At 47.9% G+C, this 21,598-nt stretch overlaps 1 protein-coding gene across 2 annotated transcripts in view; it reads left to right on the top strand.

Annotated features, from left to right (window-relative positions):
- Window positions 1-21,598, top strand: part of ABLIM3 (actin binding LIM protein family member 3) — a 115,110-nt gene that overhangs the window by 63,850 nt on the left and 29,662 nt on the right. For both annotated transcript variants that reach the window (XR_014779038.1, XM_084780850.1), the window contains exons 7-8: window positions 4,019-4,112; window positions 10,362-10,449. Coding sequence is in view for 1 of the 2 variants with exons in the window: in XM_084780850.1 (XP_084636976.1) it covers window positions 4,019-4,112; window positions 10,362-10,449 (182 nt within the window). In the remaining variant the exon portion in view is untranslated. The remainder of the gene's footprint in view (window positions 1-4,018; window positions 4,113-10,361; window positions 10,450-21,598) is intronic.

Raw genomic sequence — 21,598 nt, forward strand, 5'->3', positions numbered from 1 at the left:
CCCTCCCTGGGCTTCCTGGGTTTCTGCATCCTACAAGGCCTGTCCCACTGTCCTCTCCTGAATCCCCAGCATCGCCTGCCATCACATTCAATGGAAACCACAGTGACCACACTCCCAGCCTCTTTCTACATTTCAGTCTTTCCCATGATGCACTGGTGGTTTTCGCCTGCGGTTCCTTCCCTTCCTTCCGTATGCCTCCAACTCAGAGATGGCTCCCCTTGCCTCCCCACCTCTGTCCCCCCATTACTACCCTCAGACTGTTTTGTTTCTTACCCAGGCTACTACCATTCATAATTATATATAGTAATGCATATGTTTTAATTTTTAATAATAATAATAATAATAATAATAATAATACATTTACTGAGCTTTCACTGTGCACAAAGAACTAACAGGCAGCTTTGGATGGACTATGACATTAAACCTCCCATGGCCAGGCATGGCATACACCTTTGATCCCAACACTCAGAGACAGATTCAGAAGCATCTCTGTGAATTCAAGCCTGGCCTGGTCTACATAGTGAGTTCCAGGACAGCCAGAGCTATAGAGAGAGACCTTATCTCCAAAAACAAAACAAAAGAAACAAAATAAAATAAAACTCTCATTGGACAGAGACTCAAAGGAGTGAGCACCTTACACAGTGATAGTTTTACTCTCTGTCCTTGCCAGGGCAGGAGCTTTGATTTAGTTACTGCTGTGTTCTCAGCCATTAGCACAATGCCTGACCCAGAGCTGGTATAGTTATTGCACGGATTTGAGACAGGAGGGGATGGAGGGTAAAGAAAATGATCAGGCAAGAGGACTCAACCTCGGGGCCTTACACACAGCACCTTTGCACAAGTTCTCTTAAGGCCTCAATGCTAGTGACCACACACACACACACACACACACACACACACACACATGCACATCCAAATACTGCGAACAAGACCCTTGGCACTTTGACACTTCCTGATCCCATACACTTCCTCTGCCCCTCTCTGCCCCACAGTCAGGAGGTAGTGAGCCTGTAGAGCTATAGTGTGCATGGTGTCTGCTGAGACACATTCAATAAGGGAGACAAGCTATGGACAGGAAGAACGAGGGCACCCGGGGTTTGTGGAGAGTGTGAATTACAAGTATCACACATGAGTGACTGAAAGCTCAGTGTGGCACATTTAAAAGGAGCAATTGGTGTTGGCCTCAGACAAGCTATGTCAAAGGTATACCAGGTTCCTTGGGGGAAAGAGAGGACTGGGTCTTTTGTTTTGCTTTGTTTTGTTTTGTTTGTTTTCGAGACAGGGGTTCCCTGTGCAGCCTTGGCTGCCCTGGAACTCACTCTGTATGTAGACCAGGCTAGCCTTGAACTCACAGAGATCTGCCTGCTTCTGCCTCCCTGAGTGCTAGGATTGAAGGCGTACGCCACCAGACCCAGCTTGTATACCCACTTCTTAAAGATGTTTTCAGCACTTCAGAGCCTCGCTCCTCCCCCTTTTCTCTCTCCATCCTTCCCTCCCTCCTCTGCTTTCCTTTTACTAGATTTATTCCCCAGGCAGATGAAGGAGCAAAGAACACTGCCAGTGGTGCCTGGGATCAGATCATCAGTTTAGCAAGCCTAGCAAAAGGAGAGGCCTTTCTCCCAGAAACTGCAGCAGTAGTCCTGTGGCTGCCCCTGACTTAGCTACCTTGCTTCTCCTGCCCATTCCTGCTCAAACACTAACTTGGGAGGACCCAACCCTAAGGCAACTCTTGTGACACTTGGAAAGAGTGGCCTCCAAAGGAATGCCCAGGTATTGCTGCCTGGGGAAGAGGAAATAGCTGCTGGCCAAACATACCTGCCTGTGTCCAAGGTGCAAAAGGGGGCTATGAATAGTCAGAGAAAGGAAGGGTCCCTTCTAAGTAGCCGCAATGACATCCAGAATCTGTGAGAGCATCATGGAAGGCTTGAGCTGGGCCTTGAAGGCTGGATAAAATTCAAAATACAAGTTTAGAGGCAGACTCCTAGCCCATTAAGGGCATAAATAAGGGCATGGGTTAAACCCTTCCATCCTGTTTGAGAGCTCAAGTGTGTACACAGTGTGAGGCAGAAAGGCAGGCTTCAGAGGTGAGCTGAGGTCGAGCCCCTGACAGCCCTAGATGCCAGGTCAGTAAATCTTAGGCACTCCCCTCTAAGCGTGCCAAGTTAGGAGTGTCTGTGGGATGTCACCAGGCAGGAATCGTTGGTCCTAGGTCAGAATTCTCTGGGGCAATAGGGGCTTGCACAGAGCACAAGATCCCCAGCCTAGAGCATTGACCTCTCTGGGTCTCTGCACTCTGTCTCTGAGCCTCTCACCTTCTGCAGCAAAGGGACAGGAGTCATGAAGCTATTACAGATGCTTGAGACAGAAATCCTCCTGCCCATGTGACCTGGGCCAAGGACTTGACATCTCTAAGTCTTAGTTTGCTCGTTTGTTAGTAAAATGACTCTGGAGGTCTATGTTCCATATCTAATAAGGACATACTAAATGCTCCCTTTCCCATCTGCCTCTGTTCATAATTATGTATATTTCCAATTCCCCAAGGCATCCCCAGCCCAGGAATTCAAGCGCAGTTGTGTTGGCATCTTTACCCACATCAAACTTTTTTCTTTGCATAGTTTCTCACACTTACACCCAAAGCATAAGAACCTGGCTAGAGGTCGGGGAAGTTGAAAGAGCTAGAGAGGTTTCTTGGGCTTGCTGATGAGCTGCTTTAACGTCAGGTGATGCTGACTGCCTTGCTCCCAGGTAGGGCTCCAGCTGGAGACAGAGCAGCTGTGTGCCTGCTTTTCAGGACTATCTATCTGAACCACGTTATCCTATACCCAACAGTGGGAGAGCAGTCTCCTTGAGCACTCTCATAGCCACCATGGTGATCACTGCTTTCCCAGGGTAGGCAGTGAGCCAGGCTCTGACTAAACCCTAGCATATACTGAGCCAATCTCCGTCAATCCTCATGAATATGTGACGAGAAGCCAGACCACCTAGGCTTGACCCTCAGCTGTAAACAGTCCTGGAAGGCCTGGGGAAGTGACTTACCTTTTCCGTGCGCTTTCTCATTTGCACACTGGGAAATTAGTCGTATTTGCCTCCCTGGACTGCTGCAACGAATAAATGAAGCAATCTGTGTGAATCACTATCATTGCAAGAAATGCCCACTATTCGCTAGCTGTAGAGAACAGAATAATAAACCATAGCCGGGCTGTTGAGGTAAGCCGGTGGGTGAAGAGACTTACCACCTGAGAGTGGCGTCTGAGTTCAATCCCAAGTCTGATCTCTGGAACCCACAAAGTGGAGAGAGAGAACCAACTCCACAGTTATCCTCTGGCCTCTACATACCTGCTGTGGGACACCACACAACAGACACACAGACACACACAGACACACAGACACACACACACACACACACACACACACACACACACACACACACTGGGTAGACACACATGTGTAAACAGTGCTCATGGGAGACTTCTAATGTACTGGTCCGTCAGCTCACCCCAGCAGTTCTCTCCATTACAGATAAAACGTTTTTGGCCAAAGGAGGAACACTTGAGGGTCTGTAAGCAACTGATCACATCATTACATCCTGGAAGAGAAACCAGGAAGGACTAGAAGGAAGGGGAAGACATTTTCCCTTATGCCTTGAGAAAGCTGTACCATACACGAGCATTATGTTTTCTACAGAAAACAAAATGCTGTGTCTTTAAATAATTTTCTGAAAGAGTCCCTTTGGGGCAAAGGGAAGCAGAGGGGTCTGGAGAACCCAAGAGGATGGGGAAGGGAAAAAGAAAAGACACCTAAAGAGATAGAGCAGAGCTGTGGCCCCGTCATTGCCTAGGAGCCTCACTAAATGCAGGTTCCCACAGGTTCTCTCTAGCGGTCCATCTAAGCGGCAGTTTGCATTTGAAAAGCACTCCGAAGACCCCAGTCTTGGCCATCACCACAGACAATATCCTGGACAACGACTCCTTCCCCATTCTGCTTACTTTCTCCTCCTATGTGAACTTTTCCCCTGCAGGGATGGCGTTCCATACTGCGAGTCTGACTACCACGCCCAGTTTGGCATTAAATGTGAGACTTGTGACCGGTACATCAGTGGCAGGGTCTTGGAGGTAAGTACGGCTGAGTAGCCATGTACAAGCAGGATAGCCTGTGACTCCAAAAGTCATCACCTAAGAAGAGAAAGTCATCCAAGCCCTTTCTCTGCCCCCCCCCCATTGCTTTAACCTCCCAGAGTTTGCTTACTGCATAGCCCTGATTAACTAACCTTGCCAAGGTCTGAGTACCCCAAAAATAGAATAATTCTTGGACAAAATAATTCTTGGTTCAAAAACTGCTGTGCTGGAAAAAAAATGAGTTGCTTCTTTGGATTCAGACTCAGACAGATTTCTAAGGAGTAACAATTAGGATTTTCCTCCAGGCTCTGCCTCAGGATGGAAGCCCTTTTTATGTTTTAACTGCTTGGTAATGTGCTGATTTAAGAACCAGCTTGTCTAGCAGCTTGCTCTCTAAACCTTTCTTTGCCTGGTCCATCGCCATGGCAACAGCTCTCCCTAGCCTCTGATACGCAGCTCTCTCTGCCAGTGACAGACAACCTCCAGCCCCTTGCTGAGTCCTTGGCCTTCCCAGCCATTCTTTCCACACTATTTGGGGCTGGAAGCTGCCTTCCCATACTTTGGGGCCACCTACCTCGAGAAGCTCAGTGCAAAGGAAAAATAATAGCCCAAGGGTAGGGACAATTGAGTTGTGGCGTGTCTCTACTGCTAATTCATAATCCTGTTTCAGGTGAGGATCTTTGTATCTGTAGGGCTCAGTTTTGCATCTGGCAGTGGCTGAGGAATTACAGGCTGGTTTGGATACTGTAGGCAGAATTATCAACACTGCCAACTGCTTGTGGTTGTCATGAGGACTAAGTTGAGGGAGATTCTACAGCCACGTGTGGGCTGGGCAGGAGCTCATAGCAATCAGGAAAGGTCTGTGTGAGGAGATGCCCAGAAGAAGAACTCTGAGGAGGATGAGGTCAGTACATGAAAAGCTAAGAGAGCCTGGTGGTGGTGGCTCAGGCCTTTAATCTCAGCACTCAGGAGGCACAGGCAGGCAGATCTCTGAGTTTGAGGCCAGCTTGGTCTACAGAGCAAGTTCCAGGACAGCCAGGGCTACACAGAGAAACCCTGTCTCCAAAAAACAAAAAAGAAATGAAAATTGAAGGCAGAAATACAGAGTATGTCCCAGAGGGCCTTTACACATCATGTTTAGGAGCTTGGGTTTTATAGTTAGTACAGAGGAAAGCCTTTGGACAACTTTTAAAAGGAGCAGCCTGAAGCCAGGCATGGTGGCACATACCTTTAATCCCAGGACAGTCAAGGCTACACAGGAAAACCTTGTCTCAAAAATAAAATAAAATAAAATAAAAGAGCAGTATAATAAAATTGCAAATTTTTAAAAACTGTACTGAATGTGATGTTGAAAGTTATCTGTCAAAGAGAACAAAATGAACAGATACGTGGAGTTATGAATGATCAAGCATCTCTAAGGACCAGGGGAGAGTGCCGAGCAGAGCTAAAGGAAGGCACACAGGGAAGGTTGCTGGGCCCAGGTCTCCAATGGTGTGGGGTACAAGAAAAAAAAGAGTCTATGTATGAGTCACTGGGCACTGCGGAATGGTGGAGGGCCTGGGCAGGAGCAGCCTGATTAGAGCTGCACCTCAGAGGAGATGGCATGGTGTTCACCGGAGGAAGCCGGAAGAGGAGCCATCAAGGAGCCACTGCATACCAAGAACCATCACCTTTGTCTCCAGCTTCATGGAGGCAGAAATTCAACAGCTCAGTCCCTGTGCGGGGCAACCTGAGAATTTAGGGACTCAAGGAGAAGAAACAAAGGTTGCAGCAAAGTGTTGAGTCTGAGTGACAAGAAGCTTAGTATGGCATCTGCGGCACGGGAAGTGAGAGACACCGGATGATCCAGGCAGAATCTTGGAGAACATTTGAGATGAGTTGTGATTGAAATCCCAGGAAGTCGGCGAGAAGACAGACAGGACCAAAGCCTACACCCGGAGAGGCCAACATCAAAGCACTGAGCCGAGAATAAGAGTACAAGCAGTCAGGATTTCCAAGGCAGAGGAGATGCTGACAGAGTGGAAAAGGGCTAGCACTAGCCTTGGGAAATGGTTACCTACAGGTGGTGCAAAGAGTGGGAACTACTGTAAGAGAGATAATCAAGGATATAGGAGGAGCACTGGAGAGATGGCTCAATGGGTAAAGTGTTTGCCTTGGAAGCACAAGGACCTGAGTTTGATCCCCAGAACACATTAAGCCAGGTGCAATGGTGCAAACTTGCCTTCCCAGTGCTGGGGAAGCAAGAACAGACAGATTCCTGGGGTTCACGGTTCAGCCAACTGAGTCCCAGCCAAGCTTACTCGGTAAATTTAAAGCAGTAAGAGACCCTATGTCTAAAAACAAGGTGAAGGGGCTGGCGAGATGGCTCAGGTAAAGAGCTCTGGCTGCTCTTCTAGAGGATCCATGTTCAAGTCCCAGCACCTATGTGGCAGTTCACAGCCATCTGTAACTCCAGATCCAGGGGATCTGCTGCCTTCCTTCTTCTGGTCTCTGTGGGCACCAGGCATGAAACTGATGCACAGGCGTACACGAAGACGAAGCAGTCATACACATAAAGTAAAAATGTTTTGACAAGTGGACAGTCCCAGAGGGATGGTAGCTAAGCCTATCCTCTGGCCTTCACACATGTGCACACACATGAACCTGCACACGTACATGAACCTGTAGGTGCATGTGCACACAGGATGTGAGAGGAAAACTGAGAACACTGGGAAAGGATGGAGCTTCAGGACGCATGGTAGGACAGTTGGAGTGCTGGTCAAAATGTAGAGACGCTAAGGAGTAAGGGGCCTGAGGAAAGGCCGGTGCATGTGGTGAGATTTTTCCTTAAATAGGAATTGCTGGCTGCTTCTGCATGACTATGAGGAAAAGGCACCCAACAAGTTATAGAGCCAGTGGGATAGGGGCCACAAAAGCTCAATTTTCCTTCAAGAGGAGAAACTTGATGCACACTGCAGATGGAAAGGTTTCCTAGTGGCCTCTTTTCCTCAAGCTGTGCTATTGTTCACCAGTGTGGCAGTCTCTCCCTTTAAGGCAGCTGTGACTGGGTTCCAGTTGACCCCATTTGTACCAGCTCCTTCAGCATGTTGGATTTACTGGTTTTTTTTTTCTTTGAGTTGGGAAATACATTTAGCAGTCAACTATTCCAGCCTCATTGTTTCACAGCTGGAATAAAAAAAAAAAATGGAGACCTAAGACAAGCAGTGCCTTTGCAAGGTCAGAGACAGAGATGAAGTGTGGGACTCCAGCCTTGTGGATCTCACACTGGTGCCTCAAGCTCTCGGCCAATCAGGGGTCAGGAGAAAAATAATTATAGCTCTGAATTCTAATTTTACCACATCTAGCCAAGAAACCTTAAGCAAGTTATTTTCAAGTCAGCCTTTGTCACTAGTGAAGACTGTCATTTCATTCCTAATGGATATGTTAAGCAGGGCTTTGTTTAGTTGGAAGGCAGAAGCTATACTCAAATCACAGGGACTGAAAAGGAAATGTATCCATTCTCATAATAAGAGCGTAGGCATCAGTCTGGCTTCCGGCACTCCTGGAGAATGTGGCTGATTGAAATCGCTTGAATCTTTGACCATCTTGGCTCCACACTTTTCTGTATTGCCTTCACTCTGAAAAAGGCTCTGCTTTGTGGTTGGGGTATTAGACACCAGTTCCTCAGGCTTACAATCTAGCAGCCACATCCCATTGTGGATAGCAAACTGCTCTCTCCTAATGGTTCAGCAAACATCTGGGGGCCTCTCCGGAAAACTTCAGGCCCATCCCTGAACCCACTGTGCCCATAGAGTTGGAATCAGCATATTGGTGGGGTTAACACAATATAACCATATGGCCTGATGGCAGGAGGTCCAACTGAGCAAAGCTCGGTGCTATTTCTGGAAGATGGGAAAGGATGCCCAGTTGCCCAGTTCAGGGCCAGCACATTTCCAGTATTCTGCAGGCACCTAAAACTTGTCTTCTCATCCCAACCTTCCCATCCCCTTCTGAGGCCATCTCATGACTCCTCTAGGGACAGAACACAGTGTGCCAAGTGTCAGACCCATCCTTCCTTCCTACTTCCTCAGCAAGAACCACAACTTGCTCTTGCTCGACTTCAGACGTTATCTGCCACTCTCAGTGCTTTCTAATATGGCCTCAGTTGGGCAGTACCAACTCTTTGCTACTTTTCTTCACTGCTTTCTTGACTTCAGTTCGTTCCTGGGTGAAATGGTTCATTGCATCACTTACCCTTTGTTCCCTTGCTGGGTACAGGCTGCCCTGGAAGCCTCACTTCTCTCCCATTGTTTTCAAAACCATCCAGGACCCAGAATGCTGAGACAGGCATGAAGTCTCTTTCGTCTGGGGCGGGGTGGTGGAGTGTGACATTTAAGAGGATGTTCACTTCAGTATTGCTGAGGCACTGGGGGAAAAGCAGGTCCAAAAAAGGCCTGTAATTGAAATGATAAGAAGACACACTAGGAAGAGGCTACTAATTAAGCTGATTATCCTTGTCATGCTACTAGAGAATCCGTCCCACAACTTCCTTGCTTGGGAAAATAGCAGGTTCCTTCTAAAGTTTGAACACAGCTTACTTTCCTGACGACAAGGACAGTGTCTCATCGGTGGGAGCCGCATAAACAACCAAGAATGCAGAAAGGGGACATTGAAGATTATTTTTCTTTTATAAGGATCTTCCCTTTTCACATTCTTGCTGAGTTTTGAGATAAAAGAATTTCTCCAAAACAGACAGTCCAATCCCAAGAACCCCATCCCTAAAACTGTTCAGAAAGAAGGCTTCTTTACACAATTGTAATTTTTTTTTTTCATTTTGAGACAGGGTTTCTCTGTGTAGCCTTGGGTGTCCTGGACTCGCTTTTGTAGACCAGGCTGGCCTCGAACTCACAGAGATCCACCTGCCTCTGCCTCCCGAGTGCTGGGATTAAAGGCGTGCACCACCACGCCTGCCTCACAATTGTAATTTTGGAGCTAACATTCAGACCAAGTAATGACTTAGAGAAAGGGATGTCGCAACTTCCAATAGCCTTTACCTCATCCCTCCCCCAAATACCTGCCCTGATAAGAAAAAGCATCCATCAAAAATGCTTCACTTTCCACCCCAGCCTCTGTGCTACTCCTCCCATATGCAAATCCTAGGTCTGCCACCAAATTGTCCTTGTACAGCAGGCCTTTGGGGACAGGATTCTAGCATCTAATTCAGAAGTGTGATGGGGGCTTGACACTGCTACTGGCTTCCAGGGAAACCTTCAAACACAAACGTTCTCAAAAGCCATTTCCTTCACCCTTCCAAAAGAAATTTGGTAACCGCGCTCATTTCCATTTTTAAGTGAAATATAGGGAAGAAAGGTAAGAAAAGTGAATGGATTTACCAAAGCCAGGTTAGAGTAAGCCAGGATCACTGTGAGAGAGCCAGGTCTAGACTAGGTGTTAGAGTGCCCCAGTGGGTCCTGCTTCTCACATAATATAATTTATACACTGAGCCCATTTTTAAAAAAAAAACTGTCCTTCATAAGCTATTCTCAGGATATTTGCCATGTTTGTAAACTTCATACACTCAGCCTTACCTAATACTTTAATCCATCTTTAAGTTGACTCACATAACAGACAACTGGTACAACAACATAGCAGGAAGAAAAAAAAAAAAACAAGTCATTTGCCAAATTGAAGACAGCCCAAAATGAATATAGTTCTGGCCAAATTTTCTTGTTTGTGAAGACTCCAAGCCTCGTACTTGTTCTCATTCTTAGAAAAATAGATGAGTGTGTTTCAGATAATGCTCAAGATTCATTGGACCTGAATTGGCACAGGGTCAAAAGGGTCCCTCCCTCCCCGCCCCCCCCCTTCTCTCTCTCTCTCCTCTTTCATTATCCAATGTTATGAAATCTTAAGTTGATATAGTAGAACTTGCAATCATCTTGGTCATCACTAGCATTAGGGGGCCCACACTTGGGGACGTGCTGGCAGTCCTCAAAATGGCATTTCCTTGGGGGCAATGAGGATGGCAGAGTAGTAGCCTCTGATTCCCTAGAAATCCCCTGAGTTTTTGTCAAGATCCATGAAGGAACTACTGAGCTCTCGGTGGACTCTCGCATGGTTGCGGATGCCCCTGGGCAGCCTCCCAACCAACTACAGGGCCATAGAGACCCCAACACCACCAATATACCCAGGAAGTGTTCACCCACCAGCCCCTACCAGACAGTAGCCTCAGCTCTGATGCTATGCTCCATATCCTGATCTCCACAGGCAGGAGGGAAACACTACCACCCTACCTGTGCCAGATGTGTGCGCTGCCACCAGATGTTCACTGAAGGGGAGGAGATGTATCTCACAGGTAAGCAAATCTGACCCTCTCCTCTCTGAGGCATTCTGATGGGCTCACGGCGGGAAAAGAGATACAACCTCCTTCCGTTTCCGTGCTGTCTTTGCTGTTGGCCTGTCCTCAAGATTGCAATTAATTCTCTCCTCTCTGGGGTGGATGAGGGAGGTTGCCGGAGTGGCTAATATGAAGTGACATGTAATCTGCCTTCCATCCCTGTGTGCCTCCACCGGCTGCTCCACTGGCCTGCTTCCCTGGCAACACTCTGGGCAAATGCCTCTGGCTCCACCTGGGGGTAGGAGGTTGAGCCGTACAAGGGGTCAGAGGACCTCAGGGGAATGTCCATGCCCCTGAGTGTACACAGCTTCTACCTGCCCTGTTCCATCCCCTTGCAACTCCCCACATCTCAGAGCATCACAGCAGGCTGTCTTGTTCAGGGATCCCGGGTGAAAGACACAGTGGCTTCCCCTCCCAGAGCTAGTCCTGCCCCAGGATTCCTCCCTCAGTGGCCCAGTTGATCTCCAGACTCCCCTTATCCCGATAGTCACAGTGATATTGGCTCTGCTCCTCTGAGAGGCCCTTCCAGGCCCCTTCCACTCCACTGGTTTGATACAATCACTTCAGCCTCTCACCAAGACACCAAAGCTTGTTTCTAGGCCTGAACAAGCCAGCCACCTAAGCTGCCAAACCAACTTCATGTTAGCCATTACTTCTGGGGGCCCCTCTTACGTGAAATGTCTGTAGGGCTGGGCAACCCTACAGCCCAAGGCAGGAACTAGCTCTAACTCAATACAATAGCCACATGGGTGACTGTTGGCCATGACAAGATGTTAAAGGGAGGATTCAGTGGGAGGCATGCCAGGAGAGGGGCCCCACAGAAAGGCTAAGCGCACTCCTGGTGAGCAGCTGACAACTGGTGTGTTCGCTTCTCTTTATCTCACTGTTGCCAAATTACTTGACAAGAACAACTTAAAGAGAGAAAAATATTTCTTTTTGCTCAATCCAGTCCGTTGTAGTCAGGAAGGGTCTGTGGCAGTGGACCTTGTGATGTGATGTAGGCTATTTATATCATGGGCAAGAAAGCAAGGAGCAAGGCCTGAACTGGGATTCAGGCTATAACTTTCAAAGGCCCACTTGTAGTGACCTACTTCTACTAGCCGGACCTCACCTCCTAAAGGGACCACAGCCTCCCACGGCACCCAACTGAGAAACAAGCATTCCTAGCGTGAGCCTATGGTGGACATCTGAAATTCAAACTGTAACAGCTGCTGCCTTGGTCTGTTCAGACGGCAAAACGAACTAGCAGACTGGAGGCACATAAATGATACGGGGGAAATTGCTCACCGGGAGGCTGGCAAGTCCAAGATCAAAGTGCGCGCAGACTTGGGATCTGGGGATGGCCTACTTTCACACCAATGCTACCTTCTTGCCACCTCCTGACATGGTAGAAGGGGGGAAAGTGGTCACCCGAGACCTATTTCATAAGAATATTGATCTCAATCATAGAAATTCTGCTCTCACTACCCAACCACTTCCCCAAAGTCCCCTCCTCCTAATATTGTTATATGGGAGGAAGTGAGCACAGTGGGCCCAATGTTAGGGCTGAGAGGCAGGGAGAAGACCAACAACCCTTAGACAAACCAGAGGGAACCAGGTACAAGCAAAGGATAAGAGACTCCGGGCATTCAGAAAGTAGGAGTTTAAGTTATGAACGATGCTGTAAATACCAGGATGTTAGCTGAGTCAGCATGATTAGCCTTGCTGAGAATGCACAACTAGCCTCTTGGGAGAGGATTGAGATTCCTTCAAGGTTTCCCCAAAAGGTAATCCCTGAGTGCAGGGGAAAGTTACAGGGAGTGAGTCTTCTTAGGAATTTTGTCCTCACCACAGATGCCATCAGCCGCAAAGCCCCTCAAGCTGTACTTTGCTTTGTGTGCCCAAGGCCAAGTTTCTGAACCTCAACACTGTTGATATCTGGGGCTAGGCAATTTTTTTGGTATAAGGATTGTCTTGTACACTGTGGAGTATTTGGTAGCATCCCTGTCTATGCCCACAAGGTGCCAGTAATACACCCCCTCCAAAACTGTCTCAGATATTACCTAATGTCCCTTGGTGAGGACAAAAATCATCCTCAGAGAGACCTGTTGGCCCAGAGCTATTGAACAGAAGAAGCCTGTGCCGTCCACTGGGAGTGCTAGGCAGGGCTTCCTGAGTGAGAGTAAATGAAGAGGCCATTCCAAAGATTCGGAGACTCTGTAAATGATTCCTTAGATATAGTCATCATCCAGGGGCATTATTGGAGGGGGAAGGATGTTGCTTAACTGTATGTAAGATGTATAGACATATAACTGTATGTTAAATCTGTATACTGAAGTATGCAGAGTAAAGAGGAACCTGGCCTGAGATTTCCTCCAGGCTCTCTCCAGCTTCCCCCATAGGACTCAGACCGTGGCTGATATTCAGGTCTGGTCCTTGTGTCTCCTCCATGAGCACTGATGCTCCTCCATTGATCCGAAGAGATTCCTGCTTTAGGGACCAATGTTACAAGTCTCAGCAAAGCACCCAGCACTAGGATGTGAAGTTGGCCCTTGCGTTGAAAACCTGCTGTGCAGTGTTCCTTTCACCTTCTCGGCCTCCTGGTGTTGAACCTGCCCCTCACACCTACATCCCCACTTGTGCACCACTGTGGACAATCAACATCTTTACATTCCTGCTTCGATTCCAAATGCTCATCTTTCTCCTTTGGTAGTTTGGCCCAGATGACTTCAGATTGAGTCGTCGTCGTTATTGTTGTTGTTGTTGTTGTTGTTGTTGTTGTTGTTGTAAATCTCTTGACTCTCCAGACTTGTTCAATAGCCACGAGTTAGGAACCTCAATGACCCAACTTCCCACAGATGCTGAAGGAGTTAAGCAATGGAGTCAAGCCAACAGCTCTGTGATCATGAGGCAGAATGCACCGTAGAACCTAAGGCAGAAATGCCTCCAGGAGGTGGGAGATATTCTTGGTAGTGAAGAAGAGCTGTCACCCTCTCCCTAATTATCCCCGTTCCTACCCTTCTGGCTCCTGGGAGAGTGGGAGTAATTGCAGAGTACGAGAGAGCCTGCCTCAAGGGGTGCTGAGTGATCAGGAATGAGGGGGCTTGGGGCCATGGGTGCTCGAGCCATAATGAATCTGACTGGGTGTCATGTGTGGGTGGCAGCCACCGGGAGTTTCAGTTACCACTGGGAGCTGAGCCTAGAATACACTCACAGAGTACTAGCTAGTACTGGCAGTACAGGGGTGGGATGAGCCAGCTGAGAGCTGAGTTCAAGTATCAGCACTTCCACAGCTAGCCTGGGATTTTGAGGCATGGCTCCCTCTTCTTGGTCTCTTCCTTCCCTTGTCAAGTAAGGCTGGTATCACTCTCTCATTGAGCCACTCCAGTGACGGTCACACTGCTCCAGGCTCTGCTTGGAGATGAGCGAAGCAGGCATGCCTGTTAGCCCTGCTGGAGTTCAGTGTCAGAAAGGAGAGACTGGTGTTAACCAAGCAGAGTCAGTAATATCAATAGCAGAGTCAGGGAAGGGCTCTGTGGAGAAAGTCTGGCAACAATGGGAATGTGTCAGAAAACCAAGAAGCCAGAGAAGGCTCCTCGGAAGATGGGACATTTCAAGCCAGGATCCTAAGCATGAGTAGATGGGGGAGAGGCAACGAGGAAAGGAGAACCGGAAGCTGTGGAGACAGTGAGGAGTGAGTGCATGTGCGAAGTCCCCAGGTGGAAGGAAGCCAGCCTCCCATGGTGAGGAAACCGTAGCCATGCATATATATGGTACAGAGAGAGCAGACACACACCTCAGGAACGCTGGAGGACAGGACCGATGTTAAGGTGCTGAAAGTCCTCAGAGCAGGATGTGGAGGTGAGGGGGACAGGGACACAGGGAGTGTCAGGGCCCACACAGCTTATAGTCGGGAGGGGGGAATCTGTAACAGGACAGGCTGGTTCTGGCAAATGATCCCCGGAGAATCTTTGGTTCATTAGTTTGCATTTTAATTGCTGTGCAATGGCGTTCTGATGAGCTCCACTTGGGAGCTGTCTGACGTCTATCTTGGGGACTTCTGGGGCCTCTGGAGACTAGAGCAAGTTTCCTTTTCTTTGTTTTAAGTTCTGTTGCGCATTCTGTCTTTCAACTGTTTCTGTAAAGAGGCCAGACTTCTAATCTGTTTGTTATCCAAACCCTTCATTTGGGCTTCCCCAGGAAATTAGGTCACTGGTCTTAATGCAGCAGAATAAAGCCGAAATACTTCAGGTTCAGGGCAGAATTTACACTGAAGCCACAAAGGCCACAGTCGCTGCAGAAGTGGGCGGTGGGCTGGGCTCTAAACATGGTGGCCTTGCTCTCCTCAGTCAAAGAAGAAGGGCGCAGTCTTCATCCAGCCTTCTAGCTGCACCCTGTGCCACCCCTCCCCACTGCAAGGATCTTTCTGAGACAGTGAATGCCGGAATGCATGAGGTCAGCTCCTATCATTTGCATATTCAGTGAGTTCACTTTGAAATCCTGCGTCAGACCCTACTCGTATGAGTCCCGCCAATGTTAAATGTAAGAAATACACTCACGGTTGCAGGATCAACTGCAGTCAATTACGGTACTTCAGTGCTTTGTCCCAGAGACCTCTAGCTGGTCCTCCAACCTCCCCTTTCCATTTTGCCTTAGGAGTATTGGATTTGTGCCACTGAGTACATCCAAGGTTTTTTTTTAATGTGGATTCCAAATAAGGAAGTTAGGCTACTAGGCTTGGGGGCACTAAGCCATCTCACTGGCCCCCATGTTGATTTTTGAGACAGGGTCTCTCACTGCCTGGAACCAGCCAAGTAAGGGAAGGTGACAGGCCATTGAGCTCCAGGGACCCTTTTTCTGCCTCTCCAGTACTGGGATTGCAAGTATAAACCACCACGCCTGGCTTTTTCACACAGGTTCTGGGGGTAAAACTGAGGTCCCCATGTTTTTGCACAGCAAGCATTTTACCAACGCCCTCCTCTCCCTGAACCCTCTATTTCCAAACTCTTGAGTGGAGGTTCATAGCTGGCCTCCTGAATCCTGTGAATCTCCTGAAAGTGCTTACCAGGCACCATATATATCTAGATGTTCCTCTAGAAAGAAAGGTCTGTATCCTTCGTCTGATCTTGAGCAGAGTGTGTGACCCAAAAATAACGTAAAGAGCCTCGGTTCTGGGTTACCGCAAACCCCCACGGATCGCAGGGCTGCCTTTGAGAGTTACACCAAGCCTTCTCTGTAGAGCTGAGGCTATTTCAGACCCCAGTCTTCTTTAGCTCAGATGACACAGTGCCTGGTAGTGGGAGGCATGTCCCGGCACAGCTGGGGGTGCAACTGACATTTAGCAAAGGCCTCCTTTTCCTGACAGGGTCACTCCGACAGGTGCACCAGGCCAGTAGACGTCCCGCTGCAGACGTGCACTTGTCCCGCACTGTGGCCCACCAGCCTACACTCTTGATCTCCAGATCTCCTCCAGCCACACTTGCTGAGGCACTGTGGCCAAGCGGGCTGCTAACACTCCATGCTTCGGGATGACTACTTCCCGTTGGCTCTCCCTAGTGACAGTTTAGGTTGTAGGAGCTATGCTTAAAAACTTGAAAACTCATGTTTCCCCAATCCCGCTATATAATTTTAGATTCTTCAAACATATCTTATTCTTCTACTAAATTGCTGCTTCCTCTAGTCTGTCTGTACTAAGCACGTTTCATTTTAAATAGAGTACATTTTAATCTTTGATGAGCTGCCTTTCTTCCCCCCCCCTTCAAGATTTTAAGGGTTACCTAGACATCTTGAATCACAGAAATTATTACGGTGCGGTATTTCTAAAGTCTGTTTCCAGCTTGTTCGGATCAGGTCACTGCAAACGCAAAGTGATGTGGCCATTTTCTCGTCAGCTGCATGCCACTTGTGCTTCACGGCCAATTTGTTCACGTTGGTCAAAAGTAGGTCCAGAGCAGCAGTTTTCTCAGTTGCTCCTTCTATTTTCTAAGAAACAAAATTGCCTTCAGGGCAAGTCAAGAATGTGTCAGGTACTCAAGTCTCACTCCGAGGAGATGTTTTTATTGCTCTGGACTTTTCAGGTGGCAGAAACTCAACTCCAGCCACCAGGGTGGAAGGGGAGGGATTGATGGCGGGTAGGGCTGAGAAGCATCTAGAAGCAGCTTCCTTGAGGGGCCCTTGAGCATCCCCAGGCTGGTCTTCTCTCTGCCTCTCTTTGCGTTGGCCTCATGCTCATACAGTGGAAAGGAGGACATGGCTGGCCCCTAGCCAGCATCTGTGCAGAGAAGTGACATTCCCCACCTGACCTCGGCAAAGGAGTCCCAGAGAGGGTCTAATGACCTCACTTGACCAAATACCTGGCCCAGGCCCCGGGTGGTGAGCTAACAGTGAACGAACAACTAAGACACCCACGTTCCTGGGGCCTCAGCTTCACCACCACAGAGGTCAGCTGTGAAGAGCAGCTACAGGATGCAGGCTCAGTGCACAGCCAGGTACTGCTACCTCTGACAGTCAGGGGTGGCTGTGCCCTAGGATGCAATGCACACATCAGTGATGCACTGTGTCAGTATTGCCATCATGACGCTAAGAACACGTTAAGGAGCCAAGGAGAGGACTCAGCAGATAAGAACTCTTGCCTTGCAAGCATGAGGATCTAAGCTTGAATTCCCAGCACCCATGTAAAAGCCAGGCATGGGTACATGTGCCCATAACTTCAGCATAAAGGAGTGAAGACAAACAGGTCCCTAGAGCTCACTGCCAACCCAGCTAAAATGGTGGGCGCTTGGTTTAGTGAGAGATGCTGTCTGTCTCAAGGGAATATGGCAGAACATCTTCAGAAGAGGATATATGCAATATCCTCTTCTGGCCTCTACATATGCACACACATGTAACACACACACACACACACACACACACACACACACACACACACACGGAAGAAAGGAGAGAAGAAGAGACAATAAGAACACTTAAAAGGCTGAGGCAAGCATATCATGAACTCAAGGCCACCTTGGGCTACATAACAAGACCCTGTTGAGAGAGAGGGAGAGAGAGTGTCTTCCATCAGTCCTTACTACTTATGTAAGCTTGGGGATGGAGACAGCTGTTAAACCTGATCAGTTTTAGGGACTTCCTGGAGCTATTGAGGTGTTTACTTCCTGTCATTGAGAACTTCCCTCCAAAACGGAATGTTTTCACAACACCCAAGATGATAGCAATGGTGATATCGGTATACACGGCAGAGCCAAGGAAGAGCTTGCTCAGTGACACAGAAGAATGAAGTGCTCTGTAGTCTGCAGAAGCCGTCCACTTCCTCTGGGTTATGAGGTGCCGGAGGCAGGGGGCTGTTCTTTTTCTTGAGATCAAAATTCACATAACATCAAATTAACCATTTTAAAATATAAACTTAAGTAACTTCCAGTCCACTCACAATGTTGTGCAGCCACAGTGGGCTGGGCCCTCCCAGGTTGATCACTAATTGAGAAAGTGCCTTACAACTGGATGTCATGGGGCCATTTCCTCAACTGAAGTTCCTTCCTCTAGCTTGTGTCAACTTGACACAAAACCAGCCAGTCCAATGTCTGTGCATGTGGGTAGATGCACCTGCGTGCAGATGTCTTCGAAAGGCCAGAAACGCCTGATTCCCTGAGGCTTGAGTTACAACCGTGAACTGCCTGGTGTGGGTTCTGGGAACCACACCCAGGTCATCTGAAAGAGCAGCAAGTGCTCCTAACTACGGAGCCATCTCTCTGGCTGTGGATAGAGTTCTAAGGTCATTGCCTGGTCATGGCACAGAGGTAGTGCTACTGCCGTGGAGGCAGCGTGCAGAGCAACCTCACCCTGCTCTGAGCAATCTGAAGAAGGAACCTGTTGAGGCAGAATTCCCTGCAGAATCAGAAACCTGAAACTCAGCCACCTGTGAGAAGGGCGACTGGGAGGACCATGGCAACCCACAGTGTCTAAAAACACTCAGATCCAAAAGTGTTTATGCCGTTCTGGCCCAGAATTTTAGACTGGCTACTTCTGACTGACTGATTGCGGTCACCTGTGTATTTATCACTCCTGGGAATTCTGTAAGACAATGACACCAGATCCAACTCTGACATTTTTAAATTTTTATTTATTTAGTTGTTCTCTTTCCATCTCAATCATAGCCCCCTCCCTCCCTCTTACCCCTATACCTCCTCCCCTACCCCTCACTCTGTTGCGAGCTTTTTGATCAGCTCTGACACTGAATGGCAAGGCCCAGCAGAGAGGTGGGTGGGATCCTAGTGTCCTGTCAACCCCGGGTGTTGCAGGTCTGTGGCATGCTCTATCTAGTCTCAATGAATCTGCGGAGCATCAAAGCAGACTTCAGAACTATGCTGCATTTGGGTCTGTGCTTCTACTCAGCTGATGGTCCCATATCATGTGGTAGGTTTCAACCACGGAGAATGGAGCCCTGGGTGACAATCTCAGGGAGTTAGAAAGGGTGACTTGTGGAACCAGGAGTCCAAACAAACATGTCCCATTCTTGTAAGATGTTCGAGGTCTGTCTTAGACCATTGGTTTCTCTTTCCCATAGCAGTCTTAAAAATTAAGAGTGTTGTATGATATTTAACCACCTGGTTCTCATCTTTAGAGTCATAAAGTTACCCAGAGAGCTGTTGGACATATGATTCTCAGCCCTACTTCCAAGAAATTGCCGTTCATTTCAGCACGGGGGCTCAGGAGTCTGCCCCAGGTTATCAGGCATGTGCTCCACACAGGTCACACCCAGAGCCGCCCGACCTACTGAGTGCTCTTAAATACACTCCTTCTAGAACTGTAGCTGTCAAACCGAGAGGCTAGCTTGTTCTGTTTGCCCAAAACTCCAAGCCCAGCTCAGAAAATCCAGCTGGCCTAACATCAAATATCTTGTTTTCTTTTTTAAACATTATCATCATCGTTGTCATCGTTGTAGTTTGTGTGTGTGTGTGTGTGTGTGTGTGTGTGTATGTATGTATATAGACTTGACACAGTGCTATCATCAGTCAGAGGACATCTTGTGAAGGTCAGTTCTCTCCTTCTACCATATAGGTCCTGGGGAATCAGACTCAAGGCAACAGGCTTGGTGGTGATTGTCTTTACAGGCTGTATCATCTCCTGAACCCATTTTTCTCTATTCACTTACTCCTTGAAAATTTGTTGAGACTCTTTGGTCCCTGAAGATACATAGATAGGGTGCTCTCTCCCTCTCTCCTCTCTCTCTCTCTCTCTCTCTCTCTCTCTCTCTCTCTCTCTCTCCCTCTCCTCCCTCCCTCCCTCCCTCTCTCTCTCTCTCTCTCTCTCTCTCTCTCCTCATTGGAATTATTAGGCAAGTCAAATGTTTATTTTATGTATATGGAGAGACCTATTACTGTAGAGGCAAGATCTCCAAGGACCAAGATGGTTGTTTAAAATCTCAGTATGATTGACATGTGATGAATCCCATCCATAGTACTGAAGCTGAGCTTTATCCCACTCGGTGTATGTTTGAAAACTCGTGGGGGGAGGGATCTCACTATCAACTGAACAAGAAGACCCTTTTATAAAAGTTAGTTTTCCTTTTCTGGAATTGTTGCCCTCTGTTCTTGTTGTAAATCCAACGACAGCCCCCTTCCTCAGAGAGCACCGAAATGCGTACAGGCATACTTCAGCCTTCTCTTCCCAGGGTGAAGATGCTGCCTTAGGGACTAATTTTGAGTGCCCTCCCTGTTCTGGCTACCACCCTTCTCTGGGTACCTTTCACATTGTAACTAAAATACCAAGGTAGGATCCAACCGGGCATCCACATGGGCCAGGCATTGTGTTGGCACTTTAAATGGGGGGCAAGGAGGGAGACAATTACCTTTTTCCCTGGTTCTCCCTGGGTTAGAATTACTGTTGCTATGGTGAAACACCATGACTAAAAGCAACCTGGGAAGGAAAGGGTTCATTTTACTCACAATTCCATCATCAAAAGCAGTAAAGGGCAGGAACTCAAGCAGAGAAGGAACCTGGAGGCAAGAGCTGATGCAGAAGCCATTTAGGGGCAGAGGTGCTGCTTACTGCCTTGTTCCCCGTGGCTTGCTCAACCTGCTTTCTTATAGAACCCAGGATCACCAACCCAGGGATGGCACCACCCACAATAGGCTAGGTTCTCCTGCATCAATCATCAATCAAGAAAATGCCCTAGAGACCTGCCCGGTCTGAGCCCTTGGAGACGTTCTCTCAATTGAGATTCTCTTCCCAGATGTGTCCAGTCTGTGTCAAGTTGATACAAAACTACCCTGCACACTAAGTGTCTTCTTTCTGTTGAGGCAATGTCTTCTTTCTGTTGATCTGGTCACCAACAGTATAAATGCTTAGGAGACCATAATTTCATACAAGTCTTCATGAAAAAATTAACTTTTTTTTACCTTTATCTGAGTTTATTGCTAGGTACCAGCAATATATGATGTTCTGTCAGCTCCTAAACTACCCTCTCTTCATTTCTACTTACATTTCCCTCTCTCTTTTGACTCTTCTTCTCCCACTCTGTATTCATTTATCAACATGCTTTCTTGTATGCAACATGTATGCAGAGTAACGTTAGTAGCCATTTGTGGCCCATTTACTTCAGATCAGATATGTCATGTCACGGAGTCCAAGCAAGAGAGACAATTTAGTCTGAACACACACACACACACACACACACACACACACACACACACACACACGTGTCTGTCATTTCCCCCAGCCTGGACTCCTGCCTTTTCACCTTTCCTATTTGTCTTTCATTTAATTACATGACCTCATCAGACCTCCATGTCCACCTCAAGCATTTCCTACAGTGACCTGGAACATGTGTTTCCTGCCACAGCCACAGTGGTAAACAACTCCTGGTGGACTCAGGAGCAAGTCAGAGAGGAAGCAGAAATGCTCTCGCTAATTTAAACTCCCAAAAGGAAAGATCACAACCCACAGCTTGCTTGATAGCAGACACACCCTGTGATCACTGGCTCAAGCCTCAGATGCAGAGTCCCTCTACTGGCCTCTGATAACCACTGCACTTTACTTTAGACAGAATCAAACTCCTCTTGAATAATTTAAGACATCAAGAATACCAGCAGATAAAAAGTGGGCATTGTGAGGCTATATTGACAAATGCCTT

The sequence above is a fragment of the Acomys minous genome, assembly GCF_964271855.1.
Source record: "Acomys minous genome assembly, chromosome: 4".
Lineage (NCBI taxonomy): Eukaryota > Metazoa > Chordata > Mammalia > Rodentia > Muridae > Acomys > Acomys minous.